The following is a 13,602-nucleotide window of genomic DNA, read 5'->3' as shown; positions in this document are numbered from 1 at the left end:
GAGGCTTATGCCCAGTAGTGGGATATTACAGGCTGAAGCGTAGCGAAACGTATGGTCAATGATTTGGTTTTAATGACCACTTGTAGAAATATTAACTAATTAATTATAAAATTAGTTTAAAGATTTCGCTCAGCTAAACAACAATTTTTTTTTTATTACAGTTCTTTTCAAGATATTTGACTTGGACAGAGATGGGATTCTGAACAAGAAGGAATTGCACGATATGGTAGAAATCTTGTGCACAGTTGCTAACGAGGCCTTAAAGAATCAGGGTTCGCGTTCCTCAACACCGTCAGATGGAGAATCCGAAAGCGAGAAGGGCTTCGATCCTGTGACGATTTTGCTAAACCTTAGAGACAAGTTGGTCGTAGTGCCCAACGAGGGTAGGAAACCTGTATTTCACCTCGGACCCACTAATGGTGAAGATATAGTAGTTTCGGATAAGGTAAGTTTCCTATCAACTTTTCTAAATTAATGTTACGTATGATTTACTAAACGATACCTAAACTATGAAATGAAAATTGGTCATTCGATAATTTGTTTCGTACTTGTGCCGGGTCTCGTGTCTGTTCTAAATCTATATCTATACATCTATACAAATAATGTGCTGTGTGGTTACGGCAGTAAGAATATAGCCACCCCCACTTTTCTCGTGGGTGTCGTAAGAGGCGACTAAGGGATAACACAGTTCCACTACCACATTGGAACTTAAAAAACCGACCGGTGGCGGGATAACCATCCAACTGCTGGCTTTGAAATACAATGCCGAAGACGGGCAGCAGTGTCTTCAGCAGTTGGATGGTTATTCCGCAATCTGCTACAAAATAAATAAATTTCTGAAATAAAAGTAGACTAAGGAGTAACTTAGTCTACTTTTATTTTAGAAATTTGTTTATTTTGTAACTGCGAACTGAATAATAACTTTTTTTGTTAAATTCCACGCGGTCGAAGTCACCGGCAAAGCTAGTTAGGAATATTTCTTTTATTTTTTTATAAAGGTTTTATTTATATTTATTTAAATTTAATTTAATTTTTATTTATCTTATCTATATAAGTTTTAATTCTTAACAGGAAAAACCCAACGAATTTGTTTACCTGTTAGTTAAAGATAATTGCTCACAGTCATTACTAAAACGGATTAGGTACAATTATTCACATTACTAACGCTATACAAATCTGTTACGTTGGCTGACTTACTAAAACACTTGACTCACCTCGTTTGGGAATTTGGTTTGACAAATGAGTCGGAAAAATATTAGTACTATGGTTTTAGTCACTTTCATATCATATTTTTTTTCTCTGTTTATTCTAAAGAGTATTTGATCAACATACAACGTTTGTAACAATCCTTATTAAAATAAGATGACATTTTTAAATAACGCACTCATCACTAGATGGCTCTAACCTCAGCTACATCACTTTATCAGTTATATGGAAAAATGAATATACCTTCCTTTTGCTATCAGTTGTCAAAATGAGGGAATGCTCTTTAGGTAGTACACTAGTCTCTAGTGCTTAGTTCGTGCACAGTCTTCATTAAGTGTTCTTACTGTGTCTTTTGACCGGTTTCTCTCAGAAAGTCTCATCTCGATAGGATAATTAGAATAGATAGTATAGGTAGAATAATTTTAGTAATAGATATTATTCTACGAAATATCCCTCCTTACTGCCTCCTCCCTATCTGTTCGTCGTGTCCTCATGTTGTCATGTCGTCACATCCTCATCTAGTCGTCGTGCCGCAACTGCATACCTGGCGTTCCGCCCCATTACTAAACTTCGTTAAAGATTATGTCTATAGGATTGAAATGCCATTTTACAGTAATTATTTTGAAATTTTCGCGTTCGTTCGGTTTTTGCGTGCTACAAAGGCTAAGCTGATTCTCAAGGCTGGATTTAGAGGTCTGGAGGCCTCGGGGTAACAAGGGAGATGAGGCCCCTTGACCCCAAATTATTTTCCAAATAAAATGGATATATTTTTAAAAAGTACACGAAAAAATATGAAAGAAATTGGTTAACTGGTGCTTACTGATTTGAATTTGAATTTTTTTCTGAAGTCTATTGTAGGGCCCTTCTTTTGTGAATGCCCCGGGGCTATAGTCCCGGTTGCCCTCTCCTAAATCCAACTCTGCTGATTCGAAGTATTTATATTTAAAGTACAAAATAAATGGTATTCCAGTATTAAAAGATTGTTTATTATAACAATATTTTAAAAATTACCGCTTTATTGAAATGAAGAATTTGATCTTGATATGATTATTTTCCGTCAGTGATATAATTTCGATATAATGGCTTAAGTTGATAATTTGGTGTCTAACCCATTTGGTAAATCATCACAGCAGCCTTTCGCAGTCCACTACGGGTCATAGGCTTCCACAAGTTCACGCCAAAAATGGCGTGAACTCATGTGTTTTGTTACAAATAATTTGTAAATATTATATAATCTGTCTACATGAATCTAGTTGTATTTTACTATCTTGGTTGAATTGAATTTGCTTGTAATAGCAGTCATGTTTAAGATAAAATAGGATATTCTGAGCCAATGACTATTATTACGAATACATGTGTAATCATGTATAATCTAATACATATTATTGCTAATTATTACATTTATAAGAGTCATTGATTAGTGATACAAAGTGATTTCAGATAAACGTTTTGATAAAGATTATGTTGTTATGATATAGAACGTAGAAGAGCAAGCGCTTCGCGCCGAAGAGTTCTTAATATGGGCGGTAGAGAGCGCAGAGGCGCTGGTGACGCCCTTCCTCGAGCTGCTGTTCGACGTGTGTCACGTGGTGCTGGGCCTGCGCCCGCAGTGCCGCCATCGCGAACGAGACGTCGGTGAGTGTCGCGCTGCGTGTGTGTTGTATAATGTAATTATCATGAGATTTTTGCTAATTTATTTATTGAGGTAAAGCACAGCAGGATATATGCTACTCAAAGTTTGGAGCAGCTCGTCTGAGGTAGTACTTCATCTTTACAGAAGATCACAGTTAAATAATACTGTTTTCGAGCTGTGATGTGTTCATCTGATGAGTAAGGTGGACGGAACTCCTCGCGAATATCGGAGGTAGAGTCGGAAACGTACTTGCGATGCTTCTGTGTTGCAGGCGTGATTGTAGACTACGGTAACCGCTTACAATCAGGTGGGCTGTTCTCTTGTTGGCCGACCTAGTTGTATGAAAAAAACATACTTAATAATACGCGAAATAATTCCGTTCTCGTGAATGAAGTGTTAACGAGGGTATTTGAACTTAGTACTGAGCTGGTTGCGGCGCGAGACGTGCCGCGGGCTGGCCGTGGGGCAGTTCTGGTACCTCGTGGCGGCCGACTGGTGGGGCGCCTGGCTGCACCACGCGTCCGCGCCGCCGCACGCCTGCTGCCGCCCGCCGCGCCTCGACGACCTCGTGTGCGACGACAGCTTCACCACCAACTCCACCGGTACGCGTGCGCGACTGCGGGCGTGCCCGTCGTCTAGTTCACGTTGACTGTTAAGATATTTAGCATCTGTTACAGTTTGAAACAGTTTAAGTATCGATAATTTGTGATACAGGATTGCTATCAATCCAAAACTTATATTAGTTTCTTTCAATGCAGTAGTAAATGCAAATTAGTAGAAGAAAAAAATAATCGAAAAACAGGAGGAGTTTCTCAATTAGACTGCATTTTTAATACGTGTAATCTCACAACTTTTTAACCGACTTCTAAAAAAGGAGGAGGTTCTCAATTCGACTGTATTTTTTTTTTTATGTATGTTACATCAGAACTTTTGACCGTGTGGACCGATTTCAACAAATTTTGTTTTAATCGAAAGGTGGTGTGTGCCAATTGGTCCCATTTAAATTTATTTGCGATCTAACAACTACTTTTCGAGTTATATCTAATAATGCGTTTTTACTTGACGCTTTTTTCGTCGACCTACGTTGTATTATACCGCATAACTTTCTACTGAATGTACCGATTTTGATAATTCTTTTTTTGTTGTAAAGAGGATATCCCTAGTTTGGTACCATGATAAGGAAACCAGGATCTGATGATTGGATCCCAGAGAAATCGAGGGAAACTCTCGAAAATCCGTAATAACTTTTTACTGGGTGTACCGATTTTGATAATTTTTAATTTAATCGAAAGCTGATGTTTATCATATTATTTTATATAAATTTTATCGAGATCTGATAACTACTTTTTGAGTAATCTTTGATAACGCGTAGTTGCTTCACTATTTTTTCGTCGATCTACGTTGTATTACTTGTCGATGTAATTGAAGTCGGTTTTTTTTTCGTTTGCGAGCAAACACAATTATTACTGAGTGTATCTTTTTAATCGTAAGTTCTGAAATAGAGGACCATTTAAATTTGATCGAGATCTGACGAATAATTTTTAGTTATCTCTCTCATCATGAATATATCGAGTTATCAATGTCATCGCAAACGTCAATCGAATAACGCGTGGGCGTGTGTCGGCGCAGAGTCGATGGGGTCGCTGCTGTGGCGCGCGGAGAGCGCGTCGCTGGGCAGCGCGGGCGGCAGCAGCGGCGTGAGCGCGGGCGGCGCGCCGCGGGCGCCGCCGCACCCGGGGCCCGTGGACAACTCGCGCCTGCTGGAGCCCGGCGCCGCCGCGCCCGGCGCGCGCACGCTGACCGGCGAGGGCGGCCACCTGCGGCGCGACGCCACGCTGGCGCAGCACCGCGACTTCGAGCTCGTGCCCGACGCGCTGTGGCGCGCGCTGGCGCTGTGGTACGGCGCGCCCGACCCGCTGCCGCGCCAGGTCATCCGCCCGCCCGGCGCCGACGTCGAGCTCGAGCTCTACCCGCTGCAGCTGCACATCTACCGCCACGTGCCTAGCGCGCACAGTGAGTGACCCAGCTCCACAGGCGTCTGTTGAACACAACTTGTTCTCAACGAAGTATACTTATACTATAAATATATTATAAAGTGTATACTTATACACTTTTAATAGACTCCATTGTCCATAGTCAACTCAAGATAATCATATTGCTCAGTGCACGTTAACCCGTACAACTATATATTATACTAGCTGACTCAGCAAACGTTGTCTTGCCGCTAAATGCTATTTAAAAATAGGGGCTGGTGGTAGAAGGGTGATTTAGGGTTGTATGTATTTTTTAACGCCAAATCATAATATCTAGAAATTAAAAAAAAATTTGGGGTGGACTACCCTTAACATTTAAAGGGATGAAAAGTAGATGTTGTTCGATTCTCAGACCTACCAAATATGCACACAAAATTTCATGATAATCGGTCAAGCCGTTTCGGAGGAGTTTAACTACAAACACCGTGACACGACTTTTGACTGAAAAATAATATTCTTATTGTATTTAGTGTTCCTGTCATTTTAGTCTGTTAAATTTTCTATGTACCGCTTAATAGACGTCTTATATGTAATGTATAAAGTATACATCAGATATCAAACAAAAATATTCTGTATAAAATTATGACTCATTACAGTTATGGCATTAGACGTCATACTAGTCTTTAATCGCTATTTGTAGATATAATCACAAAAATAAGTTTTAGAATATCAGTGACATATCGAAGCCAGCGTGTCGTAATTACGAGAATGTAACATGACCGGCGCGGCCCGCAGGAGGCAGTACGCTGGGCGCGCTGGGCGCGGGCGCGGGCGCGAGCGCGCTGTACGCGCCGGCGCCGCCCGAGCGACAGCTCGCCTACACGGCCGCGTTCTCGCGCCTCGCCACCGTCAAGCAGGTGCGTCGATACGTCCTTTCTAACTACAGTAAATACTGCGTCAGTAAAAAACGTACTAACTGAAGTAGGCCCCAGCAGGAAAATCCCCTGCTCAAAATATGAGGCAGTCCGACTGGAGTAGTACCTCACCATACAGGAGATCACATCTAAATAATACTGTTTTCAAGCAGTGTTGTGTTCCTGTTGGTGAGTAAGGTGATCAGAGCTCTTGGGAGGAATTGGGGATAGGGTCGGTTGCGATGCTTCTGGTATTGCAGGCGTCTATAAACTACGGTAATCGCTTACCATGAGATAAGCCGTAGTTATTCGATTCGACAAATATTACTAAGGCAATGTCTTTTACTATAGTCGTCACAAAATAATAGGCCCTTTTGGACATATTATGTCATCGGGACGTAAATAGCGAAGTAAACATACAACTCGGTATTTGATACCCACGATAAATCGATTCAAGTTTGTATGAGCATTTGATCGATTTGATTATGTAATGTGATGAAATATGAAATATTACAATGGTACAAAAGGTCAATTTGTCTTTATTTTATATTTTTATATTTTTTTCTATTGTTTACATGAATTTTAATCATAATGAAACATTTTTTTCGGATTTTGTCGCGATTAGGCAAATCAAAATTTTATTTACGACTTTGACCGCTAAGCTATTTTTTTTTTTTTCAGTAAAGATCACGACACAACATTTAATTACGATTAAAATCGAATGAAGCTGGTGAAATTTAGTAATTAATTAATTACAGCACTAGTGTTTAAAAAAAGATTTAGTATATAACTGTTTTTGAGACGTTTCGTAATATTTAGAAATTGCATGCTACTATAAAGTAAACGAGAAAAGAATACTCCCAATATATTCTATCATATTATTTAACGCGCCAAAAAATGTACATATCTTTTAAAGACACTTTATGTTATTAAGAATTCTTTTATAGTTTCTTACAGTTTCGTACTAAGTTACGTTCTAGGGCAGGGGTTCCCAAACTTATTTTGTCTACTGCCCACTAAGAGAATAAATTATTTTATAGTGTCACAAGGGGGCGTTATCGCCCACTTTGAGAAACACTGTTCTAGGGTATTTGTCAAATGTCCAAACGGGCCTCTTATTTTGTGACAATTATAACAGCAAGATTGTCATTGTTAAATTCTAAATTGTAATTATAATGTTTATGTAGAACGAACCAAATGTTTTTATTTACTTGGAATTTAAAACTAAATTATTTATTTAAACCAATATTTTTGATAAAGTTTAAATCGTGTTAATCAACTTTATTTGTTAATTTTAAATGATAGGTCACCGTAGATCCTATAATTCAATATATTAAATAACTTGAACTTTATATAAAAAAGAACTAAAATATCTATTTTATTAATCATTGAATTCATTATTATTTCTTAATGTGACACAGATCCATTATTGAGATATGTTGAATTCTTTTGAATTAAGACGAATTCTTAGAAACACTGGGTCGATTTGTAATTAGATTCATTTTAGGGCGTATTCACGATTTTTTGCCAATTGTTTTCTTTGTACGGTCGGCAAGAAAGTGGTGTACCAGTTTTGATTTAGTTTACTGGTCATCGAAAGTTACAACAAGGTTCGTTTTTAAAAGATATAACTGAAAGAGACATATAATAATGACGTAAACCTAATTGATAAGTATTCATACATCATTATTATACATGACATTTTAAACTCTATTAGGTATAAATAGTATCGTTATCAATAATCAGATAAGGACGGCAATAGAAGTTGTCAGATCAATCTGCAAGCGAAACTAATCTTTATCACCTATGAATCGGCAAGCGGCATTCAACCTTAAGGTGGTACACCACTTTCTTGCCCGACGGTACATACACTTTTTAACTTTCAATTAGACAGTCATATTTTTAATTGACAATAATCACCATGTAAAGCCAGAAAGCGTCTGTGAACTGCTCCTGTAACGAGTGGCCCATTTGAGCAGGTGACGGAGTTCCTGTGCGGCGCGCTAGGGCTGGCACGCGAGGACGTGCGGCTGTGGGCGCTGGGCGCGAGTGCGATGGGCGGCGCGGGCGGCGGCGCGCTACTGCTCAACGACGAGCGGCCGACCCTGCTGGCGCTGTGCCTGCCCGAGCGCGCGCGCCTGCTGCTCGAGCTGCGCAACCCCGACCTCACCTGGCCCGAGGAGATCGGCGCGCTCGGGTGCGACCTCGGACATACACTGCTCTCAGAATATATACTCTGTCTATACTAACGAAGGGAAACTTATGTTTATACATGCAATGGTCCGGTGTCGAGTATTCACCTTGGGTAATAAATATTAGTGGCAAAAATAATTCTACTAATTTAAGTGGGAGGAAAAAGATAGGATATAGAAGTTTAGGTATCGAACATTCATAGGTGCAAAAACAATTTTATCGCTTCATATCTTGCTTGACGGTGAGAGAAAACATCGTAAATAAAATTATCACATATCGAAATACTCGAATTAAAAATTGAGTATGAACCGTTTAAAGAAAAATTTGAATAAAAAGCTAGTAAGTTTAGCGTTACGACGTGCACCATGTGCGACAACCACAACTCCCGCTCAGCAGCGCGTGTCCGCAGGGCGAGCGCGGCGGGCGCGTGCGGCGCGGCGCGCTGGGCGGAGCGCCGCGAGACGCTGACGGCGCCGCAGATGGCGGGCGCCACGGGCCTGCACAACCTCGGCAACACCTGCTACATGAACGCGGCGCTGCAGAGCGTGAGTGCTCGATAGATATATGTATACCGAACCTTTAGTCTAATATCGGGATCGCTTACACGCTGTCCCGATGACTGGATTATGAACAGAAAATAATAATAAGAGTATATCGGATAAATCAGCTATTTAAATAATAAAATAATTGTCAATGATAAGATAGTTGAATATTTATAAAATAGTCACTCTTCAGAAATTAAAATTCACAAAATAAAATTCAAGATAAGTTAAAATAAACAACAGCTTCTATTAAATTTTAGAAACAATAATTAAATAGGACGTAATTTTTGCGTTGTTGTACACATACAAAGATCTGTATCCTGGGAACTAGAAATCAATCTCTCTAGTACCAATAATACTGTAACGAGCAATGAGAAAGAGAGTTAAAGATCTCTCTTTACCATTGCTCTCCACCCTTAACATTACGTCACCGCTCCACAGGTGTGGAACACGAGCACGCTCACACAATACTTCAACTGCGGCATGCACCTGTACGAAGTGAACACAACCAACCCGCTCGGGACCAAAGGCATGCTCGCCATACGCTTTGGCGAGCTTTGCAAAGAGGTAACGTGACATGTGTAAATAACAAGTCTCTGTTTGTATATTTAATATTTATTATGATATTATTTTTATTAGTATTTTTAACTATATAAGAATATTAAGTTATAACGTTTTCATGTTTACAAAATAATATGTACAATTTTTACTTTTAGAAGGTTTTTCACACTGTCATCTACTAGTTCTACTTAGTACTTGCGAGAAATTACTAGTACTGGTTAACTATCAGAATAACAGATTTTCTCTTTAGTCATCAAAAAAAAATACAACTGAGACATCAAGGAAACAAATATATTGTATGCCATGTGTATGCGTCTTCATGGATGTGTTTGTATGTGAATGGTTGTGTATGTATGCTTGAATGTATACGCGAAAGTGTGTTTGTGAGAATGTTTGTGCGTTTTTGTATGTTACCAAACTAAGCTTTTTGTGCTTCGTGGTAGACAGTAACGTAGACATAGCGTAAGGGCCCGCGGAGATCTTGGTCTCGGGCGCCTCACAAAAGGTGGTGGCAAAATCACCCAAATTTTTTTTTCAATAGACAAAAAAAAATTGGTTTTCTGTAAAGTTGGTTTACTGACGATATTTTAACGTGACAACGTCATAGCAAAACATCTCCTAGGACGCATAGGCCAACCGAGTGGAAGAGAAGTAGATGCGGCGCAAGCGTACAATGAGCGTAACCCTGCAATGAGTCATCCTTTTTCGTGCATGCAGCCGGCGTTCATCGATTTATTAGACGGTGTCATGTCAAAAGTCATTCCAAATCACTTCCGCATTCCGCATTCATTTTGGACTCGAAGCTCACTTTCAACGCGCACGTATCCGCCGTGTGTAAAAAAGCGGCGGACATCTATAAACAGCTCGCGCGCGCGGCGAGAGTGAGTTGGGGTCTGAATGGGGAGATCGTACGGATCATATATGTGGCGGTGATAGAGCCCATCGTTCTGTACGCAGCGAGCGTATGGTCCCCTGCAGCAGAGAAACTGTCGATAAGAAAGCAGCTAGACTCACTGCAGAGAGGTTTTGCACAAAAAATGTGCAGGGCGTACAGAACGGTGTCTCTGACATCGGCACTAGTCCTCACTGGCTTGCTCCCGTTAGACCTTCGCGTCCGAGAGGCGGCCATACTATTCAAAACCAAAAAAGGTCACAGCACGGATCTTCTTCCACCGGGAAGAGAGCTAGAGCGCAGGGTGGGACCAATACAAAATCCCCACCCTTCCCTACTCATGACAACAGAGTACGAGCGCTTAGAGAATCTGAACCCCGAAGTCCTTGAAGAACACAACATCGTCGGGCCTTTCATCTTTACCGACGGAAGCAAAATAGAGGGTAAAGTAGGAGCCGCCCTCACATGCTGGGACCAAGGCAGGGAAGTAAGATACTCTACTTTCCGGTTAGAGCCGCACAACACTGTCTTTCAATCGGAGATGTACGCACTCTTCAGAGCCGTGGACATGGCAAAAACCTCAAAGTCATGCTCCATTAACATCTTGAGCGACTCGAGGTCATCTTTAGATCTGCTGAGGAGCCCCTCAGTGACTCACCCTCTGGCCCTGGAAATGAAGAGTCGAATCAGACAGCTCCGGGAGGAGAATAAGACAGTGCGGTTCTTTTGGTTGAGGGCCCATGTTGGAACACCGGGCAATGAGAGAGCGGACGGGTTGGCCAAAAAGGCGGCCTTAACAAAAAAGACGGCACCTGACTACGACAGAGTACCCATCTCGTATGTCAGAAGGCAGATCAGGGAAGAGACTGTCAGGATGTGGCAGGAAAGATATAATTCTTCGGAGACGGGCTCGGTCACGAAAATATTCCTACCGGATGTAAAGACCGCTTGCAGGCTGGTAAGGAAATCGGCACCAACAGCTGTCGACACAAAAATTCTGACCGGCCACGGAGGATTTGCGGCGTATCTCCACAGATTCCACCTCACTGACAGTCCTTCATGTATCTGCGATCCGAATTGTGAGGAGACAGTTCTGCATGTTATACTGGACTGCCCGAGATTCAGTAAGGATAGGCTAGATCTAGAACTCAAACTCCAGATCAAACTTGAGCAGACATCGCTCCATACCATCCTGGAGAGTGAAAAAAACAGAACTGCCTTCCTCACATTCGCGAGAAAGGCCGTCAATATAGCCGCAAAAAGGAACAGCACGACCGCTCCACCACCTGCTGTAATACCCACGCAGAGCGCTAACACCGTCTTCCACGCAACACACACCCAAACACACAACGCACAACTACAAACACAACAAAACTGTGTCCAACAAGCCACTCAGAGAAACAGCTCAACGGCTCCGCGGATTTCTCCTGGCCGCACCCTTCTGGGTCAAATAACAAAGGTCATGCCCTCCTCGCTGCAGAAACTGTTCAGGAATAGAGCCGACCAAAACGCACCTCCGCAACCGACCCACAGCGGGATGACACAATCCTCGCTTAGCGAAGGGGACGGAAGCGAAGTAGTGGGAATTAAAACCAGATGCGTGGCTCTGTTCATGGACAGCGAAGTAGAGAGGATGGGAATAAGTTTCTGTCGTTCCGAAGGACGCGATCGGCTGGCGATTTCGCCGGGGCTCGCTTTACTGTTAAAGGGTAGCACGCAAAAGACAAGTATAAAGCGCACTAAAATCACAGCGCTATCGCAAGAACAGAAGGGCGACTCGACCTACCGTCTGGTGCGTTTGAATAACAAATCCATCGTGCTGTTCGAGTGGGGAGAGACGTCCCCCTTTACGCAGTCTAGTGTGTGGCTACGCCGGTTGAGCGAGACCCCCGGTGGAATCCCCAAAAGAATTAGCGTGGATTCGATGAGGGTCGGATATGATAGAGGCGACGTATCTGATAGGTACGGTTGCCTAATGGCCTCCAAGTACAGTGAGGTCATAGTCTACGAAGACAGGGGGGAGGATCTCGGATATCTAAGACCGAAATCCATAACACCAACACCTCCTGCATCTCCGGCCGACGACGAGTCCACGCTCTGCGGCTCGGAGCGCCTACAACAACGGATCGAGACCCAGAAGGCAGAGCGAATTAAGGCAAAGGCCACACCTGAACCTAAGCCGAGCTCGATGCCATTGGCGACCTTTATCCACGCAACCATCTCCCCAAAACCAGGCAAGCTCCCGCATCACCTCTCTCCCAAAAAGGCTGGACAGGGTGAGCGGCAATCGGCGGCGCTGAGCAGGTTCACCAGACACAATAGTCCGAGGCACCCGGAGGCGTCACCGGCCGCTCGTACTAAGGCCGACATGGGACATGTAACACCGCCGAGACTTCGACCTGCCTCCACACCGCTACAACATGCGGAGAACGCCCTAATCGAGTTCCTGGCGATAATAAAGGCAAACCGCGAGGTAAGCCTGGCCACCTGCAAAAAGATCATGCAGGCCTACCAGTACGATCACCAAAGATTACTGGAGGTGGAACTCGAGGAAGCCGAAGCGGCCATATACAACAGTGAAACCCGACAAATACTCAAGGGCAAGATGCCGGGTAGGTATATGGCAGCATATAACAGCACAGCAGGCTTCGTGAGCGCAGTCGAGTCGGAGGGGAATGACGAGGAGCCACAAACCTTCGAAACACCTGAAGGGGACCCAGTGGTGGTAGTGGCCAGATGCACGAAAGTAATGCTGGGGGACCGGATGCTACGGATGGCGAAAACCATCTCGGGCGACCGGGACGGCTTACCGACCGTGCCCTGGGAACTACCATCACTGGAGTGGATAAACGGGGTACCGGGATGCGGCAAGACAACTCGCATAGTCGGGGACTTCGATGAGGACACGGAGGTCGTGATTACGACCACAGTCGAGGCGGCCAAAGACTTAAAAGAAAAACTGGCGCACCGCTACGGCAACAAAGCCAAGCAAAAGGTGCGCACTATGGCCTCCGTTCTAGTTAATGGGTTCAACGAGGGCTCAAAAATCAACCGCCTAACGGTGGACGAGGCCCTCATGAACCACTTCGGAGCCATAGTAATGGCCGCCCGACTATCAGGAGCTCAGAAGGTAGTCCTTATCGGAGACATAAACCAGCTGCCGTACATCGACAGGGACAACCTGTTCGAAATGCGGTACTGCAGACCAACCCGGATAACAACCATCTCGTGCGAGTTGTCATGCACGCATCGAAATCCCAAAGACGTAGCCCTTGCCATCAGCGAAGTTTATAAAGACGTATACAGCTCAAGCCCAAAGATCCGATCTTTGCGAGTGGAGAGCCTCACGGGCGCGCGTATTCCTGCAAGAAGAGACCGAACCTTATACCTGGTCTTTACGCAAGAGGAGAAGAGGTTGCTGACTGACCAGGGATACGGATCCGGGGAGGGATCGCGCGTCTTAACAATCCACGAGGCGCAGGGCCAGACCTACGAGGACGTCATTGTCCTCCAGACGAAGGCGAGGAGGCTCAGGATCCACGACAGCGTTTCGCACGCTGTAGTCGCGGTGACTAGACACACCAACACCTGTGTCTATTACACCGACGACCGTGACGACGCAATTGGTCGCTTTGTGGCGAGGGCAGCGGAGACCGCGGATAAGAAAATACTCGAGCACAGTCTCAAG

General features: G+C 43.6%; 1 protein-coding gene across 1 annotated transcript in view; it reads left to right on the top strand.

Annotated features, from left to right (window-relative positions):
* Window positions 1–13,602, top strand: part of LOC123663710 (ubiquitin carboxyl-terminal hydrolase 32) — a 54,927-nt gene that overhangs the window by 24,254 nt on the left and 17,071 nt on the right. The window contains exons 5-12 of the mRNA XM_045598376.1: window positions 162–433; window positions 2,685–2,841; window positions 3,259–3,441; window positions 4,469–4,856; window positions 5,651–5,729; window positions 7,706–7,923; window positions 8,329–8,464; window positions 8,903–9,028. Coding sequence (XP_045454332.1) covers window positions 162–433; window positions 2,685–2,841; window positions 3,259–3,441; window positions 4,469–4,856; window positions 5,651–5,729; window positions 7,706–7,923; window positions 8,329–8,464; window positions 8,903–9,028 — 1,559 coding nt within the window. The remainder of the gene's footprint in view (window positions 1–161; window positions 434–2,684; window positions 2,842–3,258; window positions 3,442–4,468; window positions 4,857–5,650; window positions 5,730–7,705; window positions 7,924–8,328; window positions 8,465–8,902; window positions 9,029–13,602) is intronic.

This window comes from Melitaea cinxia, chromosome 20, assembly GCF_905220565.1.
Source record: "Melitaea cinxia chromosome 20, ilMelCinx1.1, whole genome shotgun sequence".
Classification (NCBI taxonomy): Eukaryota; Metazoa; Arthropoda; class Insecta; order Lepidoptera; family Nymphalidae; genus Melitaea; species Melitaea cinxia.
The sequence above is the reverse complement of the archived record's forward strand: the minus strand, read 5'-3'. Positions and strand labels throughout refer to the sequence as shown.